This window comes from Astatotilapia calliptera, chromosome 15 (assembly GCF_964374335.1).
Source record: "Astatotilapia calliptera chromosome 15, fAstCal68.1, whole genome shotgun sequence".
NCBI classification, from domain to species: Eukaryota; Metazoa; Chordata; class Actinopteri; order Cichliformes; family Cichlidae; genus Astatotilapia; species Astatotilapia calliptera.
Window position 1 is genome coordinate 26555549 of NC_137436.1, and position 26394 is coordinate 26581942.

The 26394-nt window shown below is 43.4% G+C and overlaps 1 protein-coding gene and 2 long non-coding RNA genes across 3 annotated transcripts; 2 read left to right on the plus strand and 1 right to left on the minus strand.

Moving 5' to 3' along the window:
- Positions 1–2587: 2587 nt before the first annotated feature.
- Positions 2588–5301, plus strand: LOC145420333 (uncharacterized). The gene is made up of 2 exons (XR_013901632.1): positions 2588–4561; positions 4976–5301. It is a non-coding gene; the product is annotated as an uncharacterized LOC145420333 (long non-coding RNA).
- Positions 5302–7192: 1891 nt separating this feature from the next.
- klf11a (Kruppel like factor 11a) lies at positions 7193–14637 on the minus strand. Its single transcript, XM_026142684.2, has 4 exons — positions 14191–14637; positions 10179–10400; positions 9147–9951; positions 7193–9052 (listed from the first exon to the last, which is right to left on the minus strand). Exons 2-4 carry the CDS (start codon positions 10365–10367, stop codon positions 8757–8759), a joined length of 1290 nt encoding a protein of 429 aa, XP_025998469.1. The 5' UTR covers positions 10368–10400; positions 14191–14637; the 3' UTR covers positions 7193–8756.
- On the plus strand, positions 14582–17810 carry LOC145420336 (uncharacterized). Its single transcript, XR_013901635.1, has 2 exons — positions 14582–14678; positions 15433–17810. It is a non-coding gene; the product is annotated as an uncharacterized LOC145420336 (long non-coding RNA).
- The last annotated feature ends 8584 nt before the right edge of the window (positions 17811–26394 follow it).

The following is a 26394-nucleotide window of genomic DNA, read 5'->3' on the forward strand; positions in this document are numbered from 1 at the left end:
ACCTTGCCCACTACCTGTTTGACCTGCTTCCCTCTGGTCAGCAACTCAGGTGAATCAGGTCCCACATCTCCAGACTTACTAACACTCTTGGAGTAGGATCAGTGACAGTTTCAAAGAGTCGAAATACAGGTTGACTAAAGTTGTGAGAGAGGCTAAACACCTGTTGAAATGAAACACTAAATGTATAAAGGCTAATTTACATCAAAAATGGACATAGATGTATCTCTGTCTGTTAACAAATTTCCCACGTGTGGGACTAATAAAGGTTATCTTATCTTATCTTATCCTATCTTAACGAGTTACAGAACCAATAATTCTGGGAAAAATAAGGATGCTAAAACTAAAAATCAGTTTAAGTTGATCACTTTTGTGCTGCCCCTCGTCACGTTTAAGTTAAAACCAAAGAGTGCGCATTACCACTGCTCAGGTACAGATAGCAGAAGAATACAAAGAGTATACCAAGAATATAAAGTCAAATATACTGTCCACTTTCACTGTCTGTCTCTTTAGTAGTAAGTGATTCCTCATTGTTTAGCTAGCTGCACTGGCACTGGAAAATCTGCCTGTTAGTTGGAATGTTCAGGCTTGTAAAATACCCCCTACAGGTTTCCTCCCTCTTGAGTGTTTAATTTTGAGTAATATTGTCTAAAACGTTTGTTACCCTGTGATCTTGTGTGATGTGTCCAGATGCATCTTCTGTTGACGATTTTTCTGATTGTTTATTTTTTTAAATTAGAGAACAGAACAGTTTTCCATTTTATTGCTGTTTAAAAGAAAAAAAGAAAGTATTTAGATTCTGTGTTTTTAATAAGTTTACAAATAATTTCTGTTGGCATGTGGCTGAATCAGAATCAGAATACTTTATTAATCCCTAAGGAAGGGTCTCCAGTTTCTTCACCTCCTGAAGTGCATGTTTCAGTGTCTTAGTTTTTTATATGAAGAGTATGAAATTATTTTACCTCTCCAGACCACCTTTACATTAATGTATATGCAGATAAAGCTGGTGTATTGTTCCTCTCTAAAAAGGAAATCCATTGTTCTTCAGAATAATATAAAAATTCAGGATCTTTGACTTTTTTTTAATAGAATAAATGAATTCCTTGCTCAGTGGCTTCCTTTGAGATGCTGGTTAGAGACTAGAAACAACATCAGATGTTCAAAACTGACAGCTATCAGTGAGTTCCGAACAACAGCTCCTCTTTCTGCAGTACAGGGTTGTTGGCTTACACCGTTTAAGTACACACAGCTGGGTCCAGGTCCAGGTTTACATTACATCAGGAAAGAATCAACTCAGAACAACATCTCTGGGTGGAAGCTACATCTCGGATCAGTTGGCTGCGGTCGTGAGGTCTCAGAATCTGCTATGTGAGCAAAAAAGAGTGACAAGACCACAGAATCGACGGCTAATAACATCACGGAGAAACTCGCAGCTATTAACGGGACATTGAGAGACCAGTGTCGGAGTGTTAAAAACAGCTTGAAATTCTCATGAGTTGTTTGCAACTTCGGCGCCAGCTGTGGGCTCAAGGCTGGAGCCGAACAAAAACTCCCTGATAACGACTGTGTTGAGTCTGTTCCTTCCCATTCCCTACAAGGCCACCTGGGTTGGCTGGAAGACTGTTTACTTAGCCTGGCGGGGCGAAGGACACTGTCTCAGCTGAACTATGGACACGCACACACATACATATACTGATACTGATAAGCACTCACTGACGCATCACCTTCCCTATCCAACGCCACCTCCAACGCTTACCTCCCCCATGATGTGGACATCGGGTCAGCTGGAGGCGCAGTCGAAAGATTGCAGCGGTCCCAGATCAGATGTACACACTGGAACTCTTTCCCATGTTGCTGTCTGTGTTTATTGTGTTATGGTCTGTTGATACCTGTGCATTCCTGCATTATCCTTCTGTGTTACACATTTCAATGTTTTTTTCCTCGCTACCTAGCCTGACCTGTCTCCCCAATGTGATGTTTGTATTGTATGTACGGTCGGCAAGGTCTGTCATCTTGGTTGTGGGCAAAAGACCTGCAACTGACAAATAAAGGCTATCTCATCATCTCATCATCATCATCAGGTAGGTTCCTGTGAATATTGATAGAGCAGTGATGTGAGTGCTGAGCTGTGACCTGGAGAAGAGTCCTGGCAGTCAGAGATTGTCCTCTCACCTCCAAGCTTTGGTCTGGCTCTCATATTCCCCACACAGGGTGGATTCAAGGGTAGGAACTCCCTCCTCTCTGTGCTCACACTGCTCCATGCTGCTGAATTCACATTCACATCCGCTCACGCTCACTTTCTAAGTTCACCTGCAGAGGAAACACAAATCATTCATGTGCACATCAACTGAAGTCCTCCTTTCCATCATGTGTGTTGTCCAAATATCAGCCAGTTCTTTTCTGCTTCCTCTCAATGTCAGCTGAATGCAGTCAGACACCAGTGCGAGGCAGAGGAAGCTGCCATCAGCTGCTCTACTTCTACTATCAGTCCACTAGATGGAACCATGAAGCTGCAGCCCAGCACACGCAATGCATTCACTGACACACAATGAATCACTGTGGCTGGAAGCTTCAGTCCATTAATATTCAGTCAATTCAAAAAACAATCAGCAGTGTTAAAAGCTTCAGATTTACTGTTAATGAGAAGCTTCTTCCATCCCGCCTCTGAGCTCAGTCAAACCTGCTACCAAACATTACTTTTATTATTGATTAGTCTGCCAGTTTTCTTCTATACTGAATGTTTTTCCATCAAATATCAGTTGGAGGTTCCAGCAGCTGAATTCAGAGTCATCAATATGAAAATATCCAGTTTAGTATCATCAAAACAAATAAATCCATTAAACCCTGCCAGCACATAGCAGTACATTTCCTTCATATGTATAGCAGAATGGAAATTTAATGGCGAGATGTTGTGTTTTTTTCCCCAGCAAATAAAAACACAACACAGTGATCCAAAGTGTGTCTTGAAATGAGAGCTGAACATTTTTGCTCAAACATTACAGAGAAGAAACAAACTTTGAAAGTCAAATGTAGAGACTGATCTAGAAGTCTGTGCAGCCATAATCAGAGCTGATTGAATCCTCTAAATACTGAGGAAAGGAGCTTCAGTGTTTCCTTTATTACCTCCTTTAGTAGAGGAGACACTGAAGGATCCTTTATAGAGGCAGAAGAGGCCATTACATCCCATAATTTATAGCAGTACACCATCAGACCATTCATGGAAAGATTAGGAAAACTGACCAACTGAGTCAGTAAAATTTAGAGTTTGCAGATGACACCACACTCATTGGGCACTTCTCAGTTAGAGATGAGTTTGGCTATAGGAGGGAAATACAACAACCTGGAGCTTCTGCCAAACAGTGGAGATAATGCTGGACTTCAGATTGAAAACAGCCCTTCCAGATCCCATTTTCCCGCTTGCCTGCCAAATGAGTAGCCATTATTTCCCAGTACCTAAAGTGGGAGCATCAACAACAGTTCCCTCATCACGAAGGAAAGCCATGTGTGCAGTAGCCAAAGCTCCCAATCCAGGAGCATCTACCACTGACTGGTCAGCATTCTTTAAATCTTTTCTGTACTTGATGCAGAAAAACACCAGTGTTGAGGCATTTTGAGAGTCATTTTTATATTTGTCATTAGACATGAAAACAAGAAGCCACATCAGAAATATTCTGCTCCAAAGGTTTGTTGTCAGATTTCCATCTGGAGAGGGGTGTTTGGCTTCACCCCTCTCCCTCCAGTGTCTCCTCCCTCCATACCCTTGTTTTGTTTTGCAAATTGAAATATTAAATGTGTCATTTATTGAAGATTTGGGGTTGATTTTAATCTGTTTGGGGGTAAAATAAATCCTCTGAACCCACCTTTTGAAATCATTTGTGGATCACAGTATTTTACTGCTGAATAATATTCCCCCCATGTGTTAAGGTTTACATGGTTTTTGTTCAGGTTTTTAATGTTATGTTTACTTTTCTCCAGCGCCCACTGGTCATTTGCCATAACTGAGCCAGATTAGGCTCATACATATCTGCTCTCAGGGGTAATACTTGTGATTATGTCATAATCGTTTGTTTTATTGTTCTGTAGTGCGTTTAATACCTCACATTACCACATGGCGTCACTGTTTCCCCGCCCACGGCCTCCACCAGACTCCACTGTTTTTTCTTCTATTTTTACTTTATATTTTACTTTGGCTCCAGCCGAATGTCGGTCAGTAAGACAAAGGGGCGGAAACCATTCAACACAGATGACACGCCCCCTCTCACGGGCCAAGTCATGACGACGTGTGCTCCCATTGGTCACACCCCCTCAGCCCCACGTGGTGATTGGATGGCGGTTGCTACCTGGTGGTGTGGGCAGAGAGCGCGGAGCTCGGGTTGTGTAACTCTGCTGTCGTGGAGCAGAAACTTCACACACGGAGGAAACGAAACTGTGAAGCTGGAGAATTAACCTCATTTATCTCCACACAGCGCAACGAAGCCGCCATTTTGCCCAGTGAAGGACTTAAAATCAGGAAAATAAAGAGGACTGGCTGTGATTTATTTAGGAATGCCGCTGACTGAACACGGTGGGCGTTTAAAATGATCCAAAAAGACAAAAAATAACAACAGAACATACGAGTTTCACTTGATATGTGTGAGGCTCATTTTTTATGCATTCCTCTGAATGTATAGGAACAACAATCAGAAAAGTGAGCGTGAATGTTTGCATGTGAATGAAATGTTTCATTTGTAATGTGATATTGGATTGTGAGCATTAGCTAACCTTCACACAGAAGAACCTGTGTTAGTTTAAACAGTTTATTATTTATTAGCAGTAACCTTTATAAATGTCCACAGGGACTCTGGTTATGTGCCATCCACAGGCGTCTTATTGACAGCTACGATGTTTGAAGAATAACACTCTTATTAACGATGTCGAGAAAAAGAACTACTCTACCCACAATCCTAAACTCAAAAAGCAATGTCTCTGATTGGTACAGGGTGCTGTTTCCATGGAAACGTTTAACAGCAAAGTCAAAAAGTGGGCACTGCAGTCAGGAACAAAACGCAGCCCCAAATACAGTTACACACAACAGTAAGTACACAAATTACACACTGTATTTTGTTTTTACTGAAATCAAAAAAATTATCAGAGGTCATTCGTTGGGATGCATTTTGGGATGAGCAGTTCCAATGGTCATTTTTTTTCCCGTCCCTTTCCTTTGTTTTTCTCCTGAGCGCCAAACTTTATACCGGAAATATATAAAAGCATTGACTTTGTGGTGTCCGACTTGTTTTCACATAAAAATAAAAACATTCAACCAAATCTTCTTTTTCGGTCCTGCTTTGAGGGTTTTCTTTGTGTGGTGTTTTCAGAATTACCCTACAGTCACTTTTAAACAGTTGGATATTTCTGACCTGTGGATGAAGCCAGTACTAGCTAGCTTTATGCAACGCTAACCTGGTTATGTCCTTAATGCCAATTAATGCTTTAATTTTTTGTGCCCAAACTATTTTTAAAAAGTATTTTAAACATAACATAACATTTAAATTTGCTATAGCAAGCCTAAAATATATATATTTTATAAGCAATCTTTACTGTTCTATTCTGTTAATCTAATATTACAACATTAAATATTCCTTTAATTTGTGAAAACATGATGATGTCGTTTATTTTTTACCATTTTAACAGAAACATTACACAAGTGCGAGTTAGCCTAGAACAGGTGCTAATTTTCATGTATTAATGAGGTTTAAAATGTTTAATAGTTCAGCCGATAACTGAGCTTTACAGGAAGACTATTCCTGGGGGGATATAAGTACACACACTTATCTCTCTCATATATGCCAGCTAACATGGAGACTATCCATCCAGCTGTCAGAGAGTGAAGAGATTCACATTCACATTCACAGCTTTGGCCAAGAGTTACCAGTTAACCTAAACCACATGTGTGAGGAAGCTAGAGAACCCACCAAGGAACAGGGAGAACCCCGGCTGGTGCATTCAAAGCCAGGATCTTCCTGCTCTGAGGCCACATCAACTCCTTTATTGTACAGTTTTGTTTTTAAAGCCCACCAGCCATTTTAAAACTCAAGATGGTGGCCATTTTAAAGATGGCTGTCCACTGGCAAATGAAAAAATAATTTTAAATAAGTAAATTAGGCTTACCTTTTAATTGATCTTAATGTCAGATCATAAAATCACATGTTTGTATGTGTAGAAGTTGAATTTAGAGGTCATTTGTTTGTTTGTAAGGGAGGAACGCTTTTTAAGTGGCAGGAAATTTAAAATCCAACTTTTAAATGAGTTCATCAAATGTAAGCAAACACAGACTCTTAGTGTGCAGTTTAGCTCTCAGACATGCTGTGTGACAAAGGCCCAGCTGCTGTGCAACAGGCAGGAAGACGAATGAGAACCTCACTCCGAGATGGGGAAAAGGAGGACAGTTGAGCAAGATGAGAGATTATTTTTAAAGGTAAGCACTGCAGAGCAAGTGACGTGTTAAACTGGAAATGTAAATGTTTTATGTGAACATAAAATACATTTTTTAAAATCAGATATTGGATCTGTACAGGATGTGCAGCTGCTGAATTATGTTAAACATGGTGAAAAACAGATTGAAGTATGGTGATTACATACAGACAGGTCAGTGCAGCTTGTGGTGGAGTTTACACACCAACAAATCAGACATCAGTTTATACTGAGGTCAACAATGCTGATTATTCACTGAATTCACTCACTCGCCTACATGCAAAGAAACATCCAGTATGGGACTTTACTGAAAAGCTACACCCGACCTGAGGGTTCCCCTCCAAAAAAAATGGTAAATGGTAAATGGCCTGTATTTATATAGCGCCTTTAAAAATCACGGTGCTTAGACTGGCTCAAGATTTAGAGCGAGATGCTAATCACTCTGAGGTTCCTCAGCTACTGCATCCATCTGAAGAGTCCCTGAGCAAGTTACTGAACCCCAAATACCCCCGGGGCATCCACGTGGATTTAAAATGTGCTGCATGTTTACTGTGGAGTTGGATCAGTAACATGAGCCAGGCTGGAGCAATGTGCTTCACTGCAGCGTTTTAGTTTTGCTTAAAACACAGACGCCAAGTACAAAATTCGACTTTTAGTCAAAAATCACAAAAGTATTGATGAGTAAAGTTTTTCCAGCTGTTGAAATTCTCAGTGAAACAATGACTGCAGACAAACGCAAAAAACAGCTGGTGCCAGCCTCGTGGTAACATTTTATTATAAAAGCCATTTTCTTCACCATCACCGTGGTGTACAGGTAAATGTTCGAAAGAAAAAGAAAAGGATTATTTTAATATAAGCTGTTATTATTAAGAATAACATTTAATAACATGAGGTATTTTTACTGGCTACACTATGGGCCAAATCAAACTATCAAAAACAGCACTTTCCTCAACGAATGTTTATTAAATAATAATAATAATAATAATAATAATAATAATATTAACAATGATAATAAGAATAATAATAATAATGTGTAAAGCAAAGATAGTAGGTAGTATCACAGTAATGAATACTGTCCACAGACTCTTAAAATATTAATATCTCGTACTGTGAATAAATGTAGATTGGATTACACATAACACTCATATAGATATCAAGATATTTACAGTATTTACAGTCAGAACAGAAGTGGGCTAAGAAGCATGATACTGAGGCTTTGGCAAACAATAAGAGTGTACACGAGTCGCTAACAGGTCGCTAACGAGTCGCTAAAAAGACGCAGCCGTGATGGTACACGGCGGGGGAGAGAGAGAGAGAGAGAGAGAGAGAGTACAAAAACAAGTGAGATTCAAAAATATTCCAGTGCAACATCGGCTTTGTGTGGATGTCTGTGAGTGAGTAGCAGCCTGGTGCCTTCAGGTCCTCCTCCTCCTGCGGCGGTGTGTTTGTGGATCGTGGGAATAAAATGTCCTGAGAATGGTGGAGAAAGCTTGCCGTCCTCTGCTGATGACGGCTATGTCTACGTTAACAAAAGTAACAGGAAAACGGCGGCACTCAGATCGTTCAACTCTCGGCAGCATGAACATAGAAAAGAACTGGATTCATCTGAGCGCCTCCTCCACTCGAAGGACGGCCTTAAACTCCTGAAGGGACCTGCTCTGCTCTCCTGTCTGCGTCATACATGTGCTGAAACTTCAAACATGGGACCAACAGGGTTTTTGGGTCTTTTTGGGTTTTTTCCTGTCACTTCTGTGACAAGCTGACAGCAGCTAGTGACAGATCTCCTTATATAGAAGAGCAATCACTTCCTGGTAATAAAGGTCCTTCAATTTTTCTCACAGTGAAGCTGATTGGTCGGTTAAGGACAAAACGCCCTCGTTCAATGGCGCCTGTTTCCTGAACTTCCATATACTAATATAGCTTATCTATAATAGTAATATAGTAAATCTACTGTTCTCCCCTCAGCAGGCTTCCAGACCCTGGCCAATGAGAAGCCAGTAAGAACTGAGCCATGGCGTCTTTTTTTTAGAGAGATCATGAATGGATGGCTTATTTTAAACTGCCATTCATGCTAAGCTACCGTTCAGAGCAGGAAGTGAGCAGGACAGGTCCCTGTAAAATGAGTCCAGGTGTGTCTGACCCTGTTCTGAGGTCGTGTAAACGTAGCCGAGTACAAAACATCGTCCTGATGTGGTGGGCGGAGCTGATTGAAACAACCAGTCACAGTCACTCTTTAAGAGTCTGGTCGGTGTTTGGCCCCTCCCCCCGGGGCTCCTGAGATGGCCCTGTGAGTGACACTAGTCTGTTAGTTAGTTGGCAGCAGGAACCAGCACGCCAACGGGAAGTGCCGGTCCTCTGTTCTGACCCTTTGGCAGGGCGCCTTTGCTGAGGTCTCGGGTTTCGCCGGGCCACGATGACGGCCTCTTGGTAGTCATGTGCCGTCGGGCGTGTTTGGTCAGATGGTCGCTGCGCATGAACCGCCGTTCACACACGCTGCAGACAAACTTCTTCTCACCAGTGTGCGTGCGGCGGTGGCGGGAAAGCTCATCGGAGCGGGCGAACCGCTTGTCACAGCCCTCCCAGTGACAGCTAAATGGCTTCTCACCTGTGGAACAAGAGGACACGTAAGTGGTTAGCTCATGTCTATAAGACAGGTGAGTGTCTGTCTGTGGTTCTCCTTCCCCTGAGGTGACTCATACCTGTGTGTGTGCGCAGGTGAGCCTTGAGGTGTGAACTCTTGAAGTAGGTCTTTTTGCACCCAGGGAAGGTGCACACGTAGTCCCGTCTGCGAGAGAAGTCTGCCTGCGAGGTGCCACTGTTCGCTCCTGACGGCATGTAAACAGGAGCTGGGGCGAGTGGGAGGAGCTTGGTGTTGCCCAAGGTCATGACGGTCTGCGGGCCTGGTTGTGGCTGGGGCACGGGTGGCTGTGGCACCACAAACATCACAGTCCCTTGTGGCACGGCGGAGCCCAGCAGCAGCGGCTGGGCGAAGCTGGAAGTGGGAGACTGGGGAAGGATTGGCTTGGGCCCGCCCGGCCCCTGCACCTGAACTGGGGCCTGGACGAAGGCGGAGATCATCCCCGTTCGGCCGTTCACCGGGAAAACCTGGCAGAGCAGCGGTGAGGAAGACAGCGAGTGAGGTGGAGAAGCTGAGGCGGGAGGCGATGGGGGGGTGTCGGGAGTTGGGGGAGGGTCGTCCTTCTCCTCTGGAAGCGTCTGCAGAAGTGGTGGCAGAGGCTGCGTGGAAGTTTCTGACAGCTCGGTGTTGGGCAGAGGAAGGCTGAGGCTGTCAGCGGTGTGGCGGATGACACTGGTGGCCATCGCTCTGCTGGGCGGAGCCACACAGGTTGACTCTGAGTGAGGTGCAAGTGCTGAGGTCTCTGAAGTGACGGCATGGGGGTCACTGTGAAGGGCGGGGGAGGGTAAGTGCGGTTTGGAGGCGATGGTGAGGATGGGGGTTGCAGAGGCCTCGGCGAAGCTTGGACTTTGAGGCGGAGTTATACACTGAGAGAGAAAGCGGGTGTTAGACAGACGGATCCCAAATGCTACGAATTCATTCACAGAAGAAAATTACTTAAAACAAATTAAGTAGTTAACTAAATAATGAAAAACCTAGAAAGAATTTTTTGTGTTACATTTTTATAAATATGGTAACGATGTGTCTGATGAGGTCATTTAGTCATGCGTGTGCATTTAACATTTTCTAACGTTCTGACTGTATTGGTTCTTACCAGCGAGGAGAGGGCGATCAGGTCTTTTGGTGTATCTGTGCCCTCCGAGTGGAGTTGGATAGAGTCACAGGAGTCAGAGGTGGGCGTCAGTGGGCGGGGCTTGTGCGACCTTTGACCCCAGAAGCTCATGCTGACGAGCGCTTCGGCAGCCTCCAGGTCATGGTACTCGACGTACGACTTCTGCTCCATGGCTGCTGCTGTCTGTCTGTCCACACGGCTGACCTGAGAACAGTCGAGAGGTCAAAGGTCAGTTTTAAAAGACTTTAGCATTTCTCGTCACTTTAATCGGATTATTTTCTGTGATTTTAAAGCAAAAATCAGCTCAGAAGCGCAGAATTACGACCAAATGGCGCTGGTGGCCCGGAGAGTGGGGAGCCCGGGTTCGAGTTCGACCCGTGGCTCTTTGCCGCATGTCTGTCTCTGCCCCATTTTTTGTTTTGGGGCGATCGTGGCTCAAGAGTTAGGAGTTCGCCTTGTAATCGGAAGGTTGCCGGTTCGAGCCCCGGCTCGGACAGTCTCGGTCGTTGTGTCCTTGGGCAAGACACTTCACCCGTTGCCTACTGGTGGTGGTCAGAGGGCCCGGTGGCGCCAGTGTCCGGCAGCCTCGCCTCTGTCAGTGCGCCCCAGGGTGGCTGTGGCTACAATGTAGCTTGCCATCACCAGTGTGTGAATGTGTGTGTGAATGGGTGGATGACTGGATATGTAAAGCGCTTTGGGGTCCTTAGGGGATAGTAAAGCGCTATATAAATACAGGCCATTTACCATTTTGAATGCTGCTGGAGCCTCTGCTGGATGTTAGAGGTACTGCAGTTTTTGGCACATTCAGCTACACTCTACCCTAAAAGCTAGAGCCTGAGTGTGTTTAAACCTGATTCAAAATATAAAAGTAAAAATTTAAAACACAGGAAACATGAACAAAGTTCCCAGACGTTTGTTAGGTTGTTATTTATGAGTCTCTGCAGCAATATTATGATGATGGAGTAAAAGTAACCTTATTTTATTATCACAAGTCAAGGATCATTTGATTACACTCCGCCCACCTCCGCATGGATCAATAGCTGGTTGCTATTCGTTTCTTAAGTGATGACGTATGAACCCTGCTTCCGGGTTCAAACTGCTGTGTGTTTATTAAGTTGTTGTCTTTTTAACATATTTTAATGTTTTGTATCTTGTTCTATTTAATATGAACAAGACCCAAAAATGGTCAGTAATCACTGTCGGTCTCTGGGTTTTTATTACCACTGTAGCAACTTTTAAACATGGAAGCTAGCGAGCTAACTCCCTGCTAACTTCAAACTCCGTTAAACTTCATAAATTCAGTTTTCATGGATGCCCGGATGTTAAATGTAATTGTTACACCTGGTAAAGAAACCACACTGACCATTTTATTGAACATGAAAGAATTTAGACAGTTTTTAACTCTCAGTTATGCCACAGTGTTCATTTGACTTTGGGACCTGAAGCAAAGTTTGGACCCGGAAATGGCTAATAACATCAGACTTAAAGACTGAATTTGGTGGGAGTTTCCAAACATATGTTGCCAACAGGGAAGTTGCAGAGTGTCCTCTCGTGGACAAGTAATCGTTTCTCCCGTGTCTTCCTTACTTTGATTTATTTTTCGGCTGTTATACATTCTGATAATGATATATTGGGAAATAGCCAATATCAGCTTCACAGGTATATCAGTCATGCTCCAATCAAAGCCCACTTTCATCTGACTGGACTGCTTCTGGAAACCTAAAGAGGGGCATGGGTAGAGACATGGGCAGAGGGTAGTTCAGCCACAACCAGCTGCTTCTTCTGGTCTCATCGAAGTTTCTGTTGGGCTTTAGCTACACAGGCAACTTCTGGAAGCTAATTGAGGGTGATGGCAAGCAGGCAGTGGACCGTCTTCTTTCTCCCATATGACTTAAACGCACTGTTAGTGCTCACTATCCTATAAACTGTTGAGCGTCTGCCTCACAGCCCAGCTTCTTTTTCTTTCTTTCTTCCTCTTACTCCACGGATAAAGCCAAACACCTCCCATCTAATGACCAATGATGTCACAGTTTTCCCACCTCCGGCTGAGCTGCATCTACCACATCAGGAAATAAATTAATTAATTAAAGGGGCGAGAACTGTAGATGGGAGGTGACTCGGGGACAAAGGGCTCCTGGCTGCTTGGCTGGCATCTGCTTAGCAGCACGTACAGGAAGGGAGGAAGAGGGGGAGGAGGGCAAGCGAGGGGCGAGAGATAACGATGTAAACAGAGAGAACAGGCGGAGGGGGGGGGGGGGGGATATAGTGGGTACACCCAACCTCTCACCCTGCCTGATGGGGAACCTCACTGCACCCAGAATAGATTGCGGGAGGTGCTAACAAAAATAGGAGAAAAAAACAAAACAAAACAAAAAAACCCCATCATGAACAAGCCCCGCCCACTCCTCCTCCCACACTGACATGAACCAACTCTCCCTGTGAGAGAGAGAGATAGAGAGAGGAAGCTCCTGACAGGAAGTATAGTTGGACAAAACAATCCGTTTCAACACAAACACACACAGACCCCGCACTCTGATTCCCCACGACCACAAAAACACACCACACCTATTGACAGAGAAACAACAAGGTTTACTCATAAATGAACGCCGCTCGCTGCCTTTAATGTGCTAATAATCAACTGGGCTCCACGATTAATAACACCTGTTCCCCGACACACTCACACCTGATTGAGAAGCTTGGGATGCATTTATTGCTCCAGACACACTTTCTGTTTTTAATTCTGAGATCTTTTTTTCTGCGTGACTCGGATTGATTCCTGGTGTGTTGTCAGGTTTCTCTTCCTCTGCATTTTCTTTGTGTTCAGTGCAGATTTCTGGGATGAAACTGAGGCTGAGTCTGATTCACACAGTCAAATCGCAGGAAAATCAGAGACGCCACATTAGGATTTATTTTATGGAAAATAACTTTAACTGGTTTTTAGAACAAAAACACACAGAATTTTACACGTCAGCTTCAGGTGCAAATATTTGCTTTACACTGTTTAAACAGGTAAAACATGCACTCATGAAAACGTGATTATTTTAAATCAGCAGTAATGAAGCAGGCGTTTCCTATTAGAGCCAAATGCAAATCAAAATGAATGTAAATGATTTTAACATTTTATTGAGTCAGTGACAGTGAAACCGATCTTTAATTACTACAGTGAGCTCAGACCAAAGAATCTAAATTCATGAGAGTCATCAAATTAATAATAGATTATTTTGCTCAACAGGTTTACAATTAATGGATTAATTGTTTAGTCAAACCAAAGAAAATATCATCTGATCATTGTCAAAATAATTAATTTACAGTCACATTAAGAGGATGAAAATCAATTTAACTGTTTAGCCAAAATATTAAAGGAAATGAAAAATTTGCATGATCAACATCAAAATAATCAAATTAATGTCATGTTTAATAAAGAAAAACAAACTGGCACACGAGAGACTGAAACACACTTGCAAAAACAAACTTAGACAAAAAAAAAATGTACTAAAAAATTTAAAATCGGATTAATCAATTAATCTGTGTTAGAGAACAGTGAGAACATGCCAGGTGAAACTCAAACTACTGGCTTCACTGTCACAAGCCAAAGAAACAAACTGAACACAACGACGCTGAGAGCCGCTCGAAAATATCAAAATCAATCAAATCAGTCAATCCTGTCCGGCTAATTAATCGACGACACGGAACCGAAAGCATCAACTGTACCAAAACAAAGAAAACATCTGTAAAGTTTCTGCAGCGGTGAGCGATGCACTGCAGGGATGCAACTGTTGGTACTGCTCACGCGCGCGCGCACACACAGGAGTGACTGGGTTCACTGTGACCTCAGATAAACCAGCAGACAGCGCCAACACAGCCCAGCCGAGCCGAGCCGAAACAACCCGACCGGGGCTGCAGAACCGCTCCGTCCCCGGACCCCGAACCCGGAGGTTCTGGAGCCCCGGGCGGTACCGCACAGTTCTAACATTCCAAGTTTCTGGAAACTGACCTGACAGCAGCGAGGCTGAGTTGACGAAGAGAAAGAGCGGACGGAGGAGTGGAGAAAGGGTCGGCGGCAACTCCGTGTACAGCTACTGGAGCTTCAGTCGGAGCGCTGAGCCGCTGCCAGCAGACTGGCTTCAGCTGAGAGCACCGGAAAAAAAACAAAAAACACAGAAACGAAATTCAGAGCGGTCTGGCGGGTGGTAACACGCAGCCAATCAAAGTCAAAGGTGTAGCGGGCCGCGGCCAATCACGGGCGAGGCGGTGCGTGATCGCTACGTGAGCGTCACGCGATTGGCCCGCGGCGGGGTGCGTGGCTGTCGGGGGGCGTGGCCGCGGAGTCAGCGGTGTCAGAGTAAACCCGGTGAACCCAGCGGCGCGCTCGAACTGGGGGAAAGGTTGGGAGGCGCGAGGCGGGACCGCGGGGACGCGCGCGACAGGCATGTAAACTGCAGATGGAGTGAAAAAGGAACAAAAAAGGACAGGTGAAAGCAGGTAAAACCGAGGAAAACACACTGCAGACACACGGCCACACCAGAAACACCGCGTCACCGGCATGTTTTTAAACGTTTACGGTTAAAATCATGGTAAAACGTTAGTAAATACACTGAGTGTGGAGCGTGTTGACTGTCTCAGCCTCTCTAAATATGGAGTATCATTAAGAAATACCTGTTTATTCACACTCATTTACCTAAAATACAACAGTTATGGTGCATTTACACTATTCTATATTTAACTGAAAACTCAGAATCTTATTTTTGAGTGTTTTTAATGAGGTCTTTTCTGTCAAACACAGGCACATTTACTTTCACATGTTTTCTATTAGGAATTAATTTGTGTATATACATACATATTCTTTGAATCGTGATCATGTAAAACAGAAATAGATTTTAAAAATGCTTTCTTATGATTTAATGTCAGAAATGAGACACACTGCTAAGACAAAAAAATAATTTTACTGGTGACATGATAGAAACAGCTTGACATTACTGACATGTTGCTGTCAATACAGAAAGGATTAGACACAGGTGTATTTCTGGAGAAAAAAATTTAAATTTTGGGTTTGTGGAAAAGTTGAAGCTTTAGTGGCTGAAATGACAAATGCATGTGAACATAATCTTAAAAAGTGAAAAACACTGACGACGTGAGCAGATTTTCCTTCTTTAGTGAAGCTGGTGTGGCGTGGCTGTGATGTGCTCACTGTTTCATGCTGCAGCAGGGACATGTAAACACTTTCTCTTCACTGCAGAGCTGAAACTACACAATCTCGTCTTCTTCTCCCTCCTCTTCCTCACGTGCGCGCGGAGCCTCAGACATGTGCACGTTAAATTCACAGAAACGAGACAAAGAAACAAAGCGGCGGCTCTGGAGGCCTCACCATCGTCTCTTATTGTCTTCTTCCTGTAACATTTCTCTCCTCGCTCTCGTGAGCCCTCCTCCTCGCCCCCTCCCCGCAGGGCTGATGAACCCGGGGACTCCTATGCGGCGAGGTTGTAAACAGCCTCTCCAATAAAGAATTTCAGGGCGGGGCTAAAAGGCAGCACCCACTGCCTCCTCTTCCTCCCTCCTTTGTTGTCGCTGCAGGTTAACCCTTTAAGCAGCCGCATCATTATCATCACCGCAGTCGTCATCGTTCTGACACGTGTGGTGGAAGTGATGACATCCTGTCTAAGTCAGACAAAGATGCACCTTCAGCTTCACCTGCTGCCTCACAGCACCTTCAGGTCGGCGGTGGCGGCTCAAACACATCCTGGATGTCAGAGAAGCTGCAGAGATGAAAGTGGAACAGAGGCAGCAGGCCGGGGTGATGTGAGTTCATTTTCAACTCCAAGTTCAGTGAGGTTGTGAAGTAAAAAAAGAGAAAAAAGGGGGAAGGAGGGGGGAGAAAAACACAGGCGGGCGATCCGTCCATAAAAAACGGTTTCCAGGCAGAAAACAGTCGCAGGCTTGTGCAGTAGGAGGCTGAGCTCAGCTGTTTGCAGCATGAAGTCAGAGTGCAGAAACCACAGCGCGCGCTCAGTGAGCCATGTCCCAGCTCTGCAGCAGGAAACTCACCTGGACCTCACCTGAACCTCAGCGCTAAGCCTAGAGACACAAGTCTAGAGACACAAAGGAGAATCTGTCTTCAGGGTGACGGCACCCTCAAACCTCCTCAAATTTAAAAACTCTCCAAACTCAAGAGAGGAGGTACAGAGGTAGAGGTGCAGAGATTTTCAAGTATTCAAGGACACGTTTTCACTTTACTGATTATAATTCATAGAAACACTGAGAGTCTGAATCATGACATCACACACATGTAATAAATCTTTGCATTTTTAGTGACCATGGTTCACTAAAGTGAGTCAGTCCTATGTTAAAATTTTACAGCAGAAATAAACATGTTTACAGCCTGATACACCAACTGTTTAGTCTCTGTAAGTAATTTCCTTCTTCATAAAACTGCCGTTAAACTTTAGTTACAGAATAAAGAGAAAGCAAAAGAGAGGAATAAGCAAAAAAAGGGTATCACTATATACAGGTGGCACAGTTTTATATACTGAAGACAAAGGAGACCAACAGTTTATCTTCATATCAGAAGTCAGAGACAAATATCACAATTGGCTTCAGTTTGCATTATTAGGGAAGTGGCTTCTTTGACTGACAGGTGGCACGTAGCTGCTAGCTGTCTGCCATCTTCACCCTGAACTGGACCTCGGGACCGTGTTTGTGCTGTTGGAGTGTTTTAAAGCATTTTTCCTGACATTAAAAATGCTCCATGTCATTGGTCATTTTTAATGACCTGGCTGCTGTGAGGTTGCTGTACTAACAAACCGTCTGAGCAGTAAAATTCTAGGATTTCATCTCTAAAGTGATGTCCTGTAAACACAAGACTTTTCTGCAACAATAAAGAGTAACATGAATACAAGTATAATGTTCTTACAACAGAAATGTAAAGTACTTTGTTTTCACATACCTGTGAAGAGAGTAAAGTTTTTTTTAATATATGAAATCTTTTCTAGAAGCAACTCTGAACATGTGAACCTTCTGGAGTGAAAATTTGCGATAACGATATAACTGATGATATAATTGACACTAGACAAAATACTTTACAGCTCCACAACTTTATTAGTGCAAAAAAAAAGAAAATCAATGTATTTTCACTTAAACAAGCAGCTGTTTTTTTTATGTGCATTAAAGTTATATAAAAATGTAACAGTGCAAATACAAATTCCTTGCTGACAGTTTAACCAAAAGGCATTTCCAGTGGAAATTGGCCAACATATCCTCGGCATAAAAACATAGAAACAGCTTGACATCACTGACATGTTGCTGTCAATACAGAAAGGATTAGACGCACGTGTATTTCTGGAGAAAAAAAATAAAATTTGGGTTTTGTGGAAAAGTTGAAGCTTTAGTTGCTGAAATGACAAATGCATGTGAACATAATCTTAAAAAGTGAAAAACACTGATGACGTGAGCAGATTTTAGCTGCTTTTTATGTGCATTAAAGTCATATAAAAATTTAACAGTGCAAATGCAAATTCCTTGCTGACAGTTTAACCAAAAGGCATTTCCAGTGGAAATTGGCCGACATATCCTCGGCATAACCATGTAAAATATCCACAAATAGAGCCGTAATGCTCTGACAATCCATCAAGCGGTGCGGGTTCGTAGCAAAGTCGTACTAAAGCATTTGACAGATTTTTGAGCGCCGTGTACGACATAAAATTGTTTCGAGGTCAGTAAACACAACCAGAATTCATACATAGGGCACACGGGATTATAAGGGGCGCTGTCGATTTTCAGAAAAATCAAAGGATTGATTTTAAGTGTGCCGTATTTTCCAAAGAACACGGTAATAATGATGGCCCACTAGCATGCTCTACCAAAAATAGTGCTTTGTTGTGTATCTGACGGACGAAAGCTAAACCAGTTCCACACCACTGAAGTTGCACCATTTTTACAAACCAATTCTTCAGTTTCATTCAACGATCCGCTTTCGCCCTTCTCATTCTCCGTCGCCGCCATGCTTTTTCCGCCATGTGCGTATGAAAACAAAGGCACTGCGCATGCGCGTTTTGCCCATATTCTATCGCGATATTTCATTTTCTTATCGTTGCCCAACATTACACCGCTATTACCGTGAACAGTATGATATGGCCCAGCCCTAGACTCAGTTTCCATGTCGGTTACAGTTTGTGAACAGCAGGTAGAAATCCTCGGCTCCACGGGAGCAGGGGTGCACATTACTGCAAGGTCAAAGGTCATTCCTCCTCCCAGACTTCCAAGAATTACAGCCCCCCATGGCAATGTTCCTACAGTCTTTAATGGGCGTCCACTGCCCGGCTCAGGTGTGTCAGACTGTTTGTGTTCGCACATGAGCTGACCTCCAACCAAACCTGACCCAAACAAACCAAGCTCAGCGGGTTTCGTCTGGTTTATTTAACCACTGACAGCTGCTCATAGGTTAGGATAGTTAGTTTAAGGCTGGAGATCCACTCGACTCACACAGTGATGAGTTTAAAGAGCTTTGATGAAAAACTAAAACTACAACTCTGAGACCAACAAAACAGCAGCAGGGTTTGTGTTCAGCCGCTGCGAGCAGGTGAATGCTGACTACAAGAAGGTCAACACAGTCAGTGTTCAGCCCACTGCATCTGTTGCAGACGAGCTTAACAACTTCTATGCTCGTTTTGACGCAGACAACAGAGAGCAGATCCTCTACCCTCAGGAGGACAGTGAGGCTGCAACTTTAACTCTGAAAACAGAAGCTGTGAGATGGACCTTTAAAAAGGTAAATCCTCACAAAGCTCCAGGACCAGACGGCATCCCAGGCCGACTACTCAGAGTGTGTGCAAACGAGCTGGCAGAGGTGTTCACCAACATCTTCAACCTCTCCCTGAGGCAGTCAGTGGTCCCCACGTCCCTCAAAGCATCCACCATCATTCCCGTTCCCAAAAAATCAGTGGTCTCCTGTCTGAATGACTACCGTCCTGTTGCACTGACATCCGTCATCATGAAGTGCCTGGAGCGGCTGGTCAAAGGTCACATCTGCTCCTCCCTCCCTGACACACTGGACCCCCTTCAGTTTGCCTATCGGACAAACAGAGCCACAGAGGATGCCATCGCCCTGGCAACGCACACCACCCTCACTCACCTGGAGAAAGGGAACACATATGCAAGGATGCTCTTCATCGACTACAGCTCGGCATTTAACACCATCATCCCCTTGAAACTTGCCACGAAGCTCGTCGACCTTGGGCTGGGAACACCGATCTGCAGATAGATTCTAAACTTCCTCACAAACAGGCCCCAGGTGGTGAGAGTTGGTAAGCACACGTCCTCATCACTCATCCTAAACACAGGTACGCCACAGGGTTGTGTGCTTAGCCCCCTCCTATATTTCCTGTTCACACACGACTGTGTTGCTAAACACGACTCCAACAACATCATCAAGTTTGCGGATGACACAACCATCATAGGCCTCATCACAGACAACGATGAGACGGCCTATAGAGAGGAGGTGATGGCACTGTACAAGTGGTGTCTGGAAAATAACCTGACTCTCAACATCAGCAAAACTAGAGAGATGATAGTGGACTACCGGAAACGACCAGTCAGAGAACACCAGCCCAGCCACATCAACGGTGTCAAGGTCGAAAGGGTCAGCAGCTTCAAATTCCTTGGAGTCAACATCACTGGGGACTTCTCCTGGACCCTTCACACAGACACTGCTATCAGGAAAGCTCGCCAGCGGTTTTACTTCCTGAGGAGGCTGAGGAAGTTTAGCATGAATGCCAACATCACCTCAAATTTTTACAGGTGTGCAATTGAGAGCTTGCTGACGAGCTGCATCACAGTTTGGTACGGAAGCTGCTCTGCCAGCAGCCGTGAAGGCAGCAGAGCACATCACTGGTACGAGGCTTCCTGCCATTCAGGACATTTATCTCCAGCGATGCCTCCGTAAAGCACACAGCATCATCAAGGACCACAGCCACCCAGCACATCAGCTGTTCTCCTTGTTACCATCTGGCAGACGTTACAGGAGCCTGTCTGCTCGGACTACAAGACTTAAAAACAGTTTTTACCACCAAGCCATACGACACCTCAACCACAACACTTAAACACACACAACACAGCACTCAGAAGCTACCCTGCAGCTTCATGAGTACTCTGTTTAATCTGTACTGGTCACTTCACTTTATTGTTATTGATATTTATATTTCTGCTGCTCATTCCTGTGCAATATCCCATCTGCCCTCCCGTCATATTTCTTTTCAAGATTTTCTTATTTAATCACTAGTGTACATATATTTATATTTATAGATACATATATATTTAGTCATCTTTTCTCTTTTACCATGTCTCTCTAATATTTTGCTCCTTACTATTTTTCTATTTTTTTTATTATTTTATTTTATTATATTTTCTCCTACTGTATCATGCTGCTGAGTGACTGCTGCTTGTCAAACACATTTCATTGCAATGTTGACCCTGTGCTAACTTGCATATGACAAATAAAACTGAAAACTGAAACTGAATGCTGCTGAAGGTGACTGCCTGCAGCAGAAAACGGCTCCAAGTTTATTTCTAAGGTTAGTTCTGAGCCCGTTCCTGAGTTAAGCTCCTGACCAGTGACCAGTGTTGGCGTGCCGTCAGCTGACGTGGTCTCTGTCACACATTAAAGTGAACTGATTAAAGTTGTTTCTTTACTTTTCCAACACACCTGGCCTCCTCTGACTGGCTGTGGCTGCTCTGATTGGTCAGAACCGCCTCAGTATACAGGGAGTGCAGAATTATTAGGCAAATGAGTATTTTGTCCACATCATCCTCTTCATGCATGTTGTCTTACTCCAAGCTGTATAGGCTCGAAAGCCTACTACCAATTAAGCATATTAGGTGATGTGCATCTCTGTAATGAGAAGGGGTGTGGTCTAATGACATCAACACCCTATATCAGGTGTGCATAATTATTAGGCAACGTCCTGTCCTTTGGCAAAATGGGTCAAAAGAAGGACTTGACAGGCTCAGAAAAGTCAAAAATAGTGAGATATCTTGCAGAGGGATGCAGCAGTCTCAAAATTGCAAAGCTTCTGAAGTGTGATCATCGAACAATCAAGCGTTTCATTCAAAATAGTCAACAGGGTCGCAAGAAGCGTGTGGAAAAACCAAGGCGCCAAATAACTGCCCATGAACTGAGAAAAGTCAAGTGTGCAGCTGCCAAGATGCCACTTGCCACCAGTTTGGCCATATTTCAGAGCTGCAACATCACTGGAGTGCCCAAAAGCACAAGGAGTGCAATACTCAGAGACATGGCCAAGGTAAGAAAGGCTGAAAGACGACCACCACTGAACAAGACACACAAGCTGAAACGTCAAGACTGGGCCAAGAAATATCTCAAGACTGGTTTTTCTAAGGTTTTATGGACTGATGAAATGAGAGCGAGTCTTGATGGGCCAGATGGATGTGCCCGTGGCTGGATTGGTAAAGGGCAGAGAGCTCCAGTCCGACTCAGATGCCAGCAAGGTGGAGGTGGAGTACTGGTTTGGGCTGGTATCATCAAAGATGAGCTTGTGGGGCCTTTTCGGGTTGAGGATGGAGTCAAGCTCAACTCCAAGTCCTACTGCCAGTTTCTGGAAGACACCTTCTTCAGGCAGTGGTACAGGAAGAAGTCTGCATCCTTCAAGAAAAACATGATTTTCATGCAGGACAATGCTCCATCACACGCGTCCAAGTACTCCACAGCGTGGCTGGCAAGAAAGGGTATAAAAGAAGAAAAACTAATGACATGGCCTCCTTGTTCACCTGATCTGAACCCCATTGAGAACCTGTGGTCCATCATCAAATGTGAGATTTACAAGGAGGGAAAACAGTACACCTCTCTGAACAGTGTCTGGGAGGCTGTGGTTGCTGCTGCACGCAATGTTGATGGTGAACAGATCAAAACACTGACAGAATCCATGGATGGCAGGCTTTTGAGTGTCCTTGCAAAGAAAGGTGGCTATATTGGTCGCTGATTTGTTTTTGTTTTGTTTTTGAATGTCAGAAATGTATATTTGTGAATGTGCAGATGTTATATTGGTTTCAATGGTAAAAATAAAAAATTGAAATGGGTATATATTTGTTTTTTGTTAAGTTGCCTAATAATTATGCACAGTAATAGTCACCTGCACACACAGATATCCCCCTAAAATAGCTAAAACTAAAAACAAACTAAAAACTACTTCCAGAAACATTCAGCTTTGATATTAATGAGTTTTTTGGGTTCATTGAGAACATGGTTGTTGTTCAATAATAAAATTATTCCTCACAAATACAACTTGCCTAATAATTCTGCACTCCCTGTAGTTTTGCAGTAGTCTGAAACATGTCTGCAGGTTTCAGTTGTGCAGTCAGACCAGCTGACCTCATCGACCAGCGACACACCCAGCCCTATTAAACATGTGTGAGGGAGAGGAAGGAGGGGGTGAGGGGGTGGGTGGGGTCACTCAAATGTAGGTCAAACTCCATCCGTCATCCTGTACAAGGCGGGCGGCGCACCAAACGCCCTCAACACATACACTGTACAAATGTTTTCTTTTTCTGTGGTGCTGCAGAGGGGGAAACAGAGGCTCAGAGCAGGGGCCGGACCGAGGGCTCTCAGAGACCCCTGTTTTCCTTCCCTCCTTCTCTTACTTTGTTTCCTTCTCCTGGCCTTCTTCACTTCGTCCTCCACGGTCAGTTCATCAGTTTTTATTTTTTTGCTTTAGCTGAGTCAGTTGATTCCAGGCCAGTGTAAACAAACATTTCCTGTGTCGCTCATTTCCTGTTTGGCCACTTTAATGACGCCTGGTGGATGGTCCTGGTGTGTGACAGAGGGAACAGCAGAGCAGACATCAAACTGCAGACGCATCATCACAACAACGCTCACAAGAACCGGGTTTAATCCTCAGAACTTTACACTGAACTTAAATGTTTTCATATTTGAAGCTCCAACTGTGATTAAAATAGGAATAAAGACAGAAACGAGGGAATCAGATGGACAAAAACAACCCCTCTGATTCTGTTTTTACAGTTTAAGTTTTGAAATGAAACTGTATTTCCTGTTTTCCTCTCAGACGTGCTTTAGTCTTTAGTCTTCATGCAGCAGCATTAAGTTTTGTTTTTTTTTTGTCGGGATTAAAACTGAGGATAGAGTCTGAGCTTCAGAGCAAATCAAAAATACATCAAACCTTTAAGGCTTTAAGGAAGAAATTTCATTTATCTACGTTTTAATACGGACATTAAACAGGTAAAAACATTCCACAGAATATGAGTGTTTGTATTTGTTCTTGTGTCACTTTCAGTTTTGGGTCTGAATATTTGAGTTTCTGCTACATTAAAAAAAAGTGTTTCAAGCTTCTTTCTCTGACAGTTTGTGATGAAGTTTTGGTTTAATCTCTGCGTCCAGCAGAATAGAATCAAAGTCTGTGACTCTGAAGAAGAACCTGAATTTCTTCTTTGATTTCAGTCTTTTTTTAAACAATGTTTTTAAAATATGCGACACAAACATTAAGTTTTTCTTGGTTTTAATTTAATCTGATTTAAATTCTTTACAGCAAACAGACATTTTCCTTTTTTTCTGAACAAAATTTAAATCTGCACTTTACTGAAATAAACCCTGAAATTATTCATTTCTTTGGAGCACCAGAATGAAAGAAAAAAATCTTTGAATTTCTTTGAAGTCAGTGGTTTTTAAATAAAATCTTCTCATTTAAATCTGACACACTGAGACGTTTAAGGTCAACTGGTTTTTGTTTGGAAATCAGTATCAATAATTCAGAAAAAAAGATGTTTGTAGTTTTGAGAAGAATCTTTTCCTGATTAAAAAATAATAATTCTACTTTTGGGGAAATTAACGAAATATGGACGGTATATTCTGACCTGCAGTCTGATTTATTAGTTTATCGATCACTGATAGATCTATCCTACCTCAAGTTTTATCCTCTGAGAGTCAAACTTTCTGCTTCTGTGCAGTTCACGTTCACCAACCTTAAACACAGCAGAAACAAAGTGCAGACGTAGTCGATAAAGTTTTACTGACATGAGAACAAACAGATTATTATTTCATGAGGTAAAAATGGCTTAAAAGTCTAGGTTGAAACTCAGTCTGAGAATTTCATGTCCTCTGATTTTTAATTTCTAAGTTTGTTTAAATAGGGGTCAGATGACAGAGATCCTTTGCAAAGAGCCAAGTTTCTTTCCAGGAACTGTGGAGTGAAATCTGGACTTCTTCCAGATGTTTAGTTTGTGATGGCAGGGGAGTTGATGTGTTTAAGGTCCACGCGGAGTTGGCTCTTTGAGCGCTGAACTCACAGTTTTCAACAGGAAGTGTGGTTTTTTTGAAAGTTTTTTTTTTTTAAAAGCTGCAAAAACACAAGCTAACAGTCAGCACACAGAACTGAGCCGAGAGAGCTCATCTGTTTCCTGAGGATTATTTGAATATTATTAGAGGTTAAAAAGACAGACCTGAAGCCTCTCCAGTTAAAAGATTAATGCAGTAGTCAGTTATTTAAACTACTCGTTTAGTGTGACTTCTTATTTTCTGAATCTACAGCAATGGTGATGGCACGCTGCAGGTTAGTACTTGAGTAAATGAACGATTTCAAACTCAACCGGGAAAAAACAACCTGAGACTTCTGAGGCTGAAACAACAACAACCTTGCAGTACCCAATACACTCCCATGTTAAAACTTCACAGCAGAAATAAACATGTTTACAGCCTGATACACAAATTGGTTGTTCTCTACAGAGAATTTCCCCCTTCATAACACCCATTTTAAACTTTTGCTACAGAATAAAGAGGAAGTAAAAGAATAACCAGAAGGGTGTCACTATATGCAGATTACATAATTTTACACATTGAAGAACAGAGTCTAACAGTTTGTTTGGGTTCATATCAGAAGTAAGATACAGATATCACAACCTGTTTAAATTGTATTAAGGCTTAAAGTTTGCATTATTAGGGGTGTGGCCTTTTTGACTGACCGGTGAATGACAAAACACAGGTGCCAGTAGCTGCTAGCTGTCTGCTAGCAGATACCTCAGCTAATTAGAGTCCCTGAACTGGACCTGTGGGCTATGTTTGTGCTGTTGGGGCACTTTTTAATGATCTCACTAATAACATGGATGCTGTGCAATCTCATCCAAATATGGTGAGCACTGGAAACAAAATGGCATCAAAATGAAATTAAAAAAAAAAAAAAAAAAAAAGACTGAGGATTGGGAAAAACCAAAAGGTGATGTGACAGAAGCGAGCTCTGTCTTATACACGATGGTTACGATCATGCGTTTAGAAAGAAACAAAGCTTCTATTTTGTCAGATGCTTGGAGCTGGTGACCAGGCTCCTTGTAGACATTTTTGTGCATCGTCTGCTGCGCCAACCAATACAGGAAGTACTACTCACAAAGTACTGAAGCTGAGATGAACCAGCAGGCCTTGAATGCAGTACGATGGCGTTTATGGCACACAGAGAAATTCAATAAAACATTTACAGCTCAGAGTTCATCTGAGGACTCGATGCCAGTGTCAACCAACTGTAAGTGAATGCAACACAAAGCTTCTTTGATGGCTACTCTCTGTAGTATCACCATGGCAACCTGCCCAACACTGTAATGTTACCCTAGCAACAGCTGTGGTAAATGAAGGTGGACAAACAACTGGTGAAAACAAATGAATGAAGTTAAAAATGAAGCATGAGATGCTGATGTTACTTTATTGTATTTGATTCTACTTTCATTTTATTTTTGTTTTCTGATTAACTCAAATGACCTGCAGAGGAGAGGCCATAGCAGCAGCGACTCGATGGAGCGAGCACACCTGAAGTCAAACAGTTGGCTCAGGTTGCCTCAGACGTCTTCTAACTTGGATGTCTTTACATCGTTTTAGAAACCAGCTGCAGCACATCATCAGAGAATTGCTATCCCAGAAAGAGCTGAGGAGAGCCCCAGATGAGGGGTCACTCAGCAGCCGCGGAGCAGAAGCCAGGGGGGGGTTGCAGTGACGCGCCCGTGAGCTCCGTCGGCAGGCAGCTGTGCCTGTGACCGAGCCCCAGGCCGAGAGGCTTACAGCACCCCACCCCCGAAGTGGCCCGAGTGAGCCCCAGGCTCCAGGCCCCGACAAGCAGCCACCAAGGAGTGAGCCGGTGTGTACCTGGACACCCATCCCCGGACACACTGTAATATCCTTTATCTATCCAGGTGAATGTCTCAT

Bases quoted from the DNA above. Each gene is read 5' to 3' on its own strand.
- klf11a (XM_026142684.2), bottom strand. From the start codon at position 10,367: ATGGAGCAGAAGTCGTACGTCGAGTACCATGACCTGGAGGCTGCCGAA. The intron at 9,952-10,178 runs GTAAGAACCAAT...TTTCTCTCTCAG, and splicing joins TGATCGCCCTCTCCTCGCTG to TGTATAACTCCGCCTCAAAG. The intron at 9,053-9,146 runs GTATGAGTCACC...CTTGTTCCACAG, and splicing joins TCACCTGCGCACACACACAG to GTGAGAAGCCATTTAGCTGT.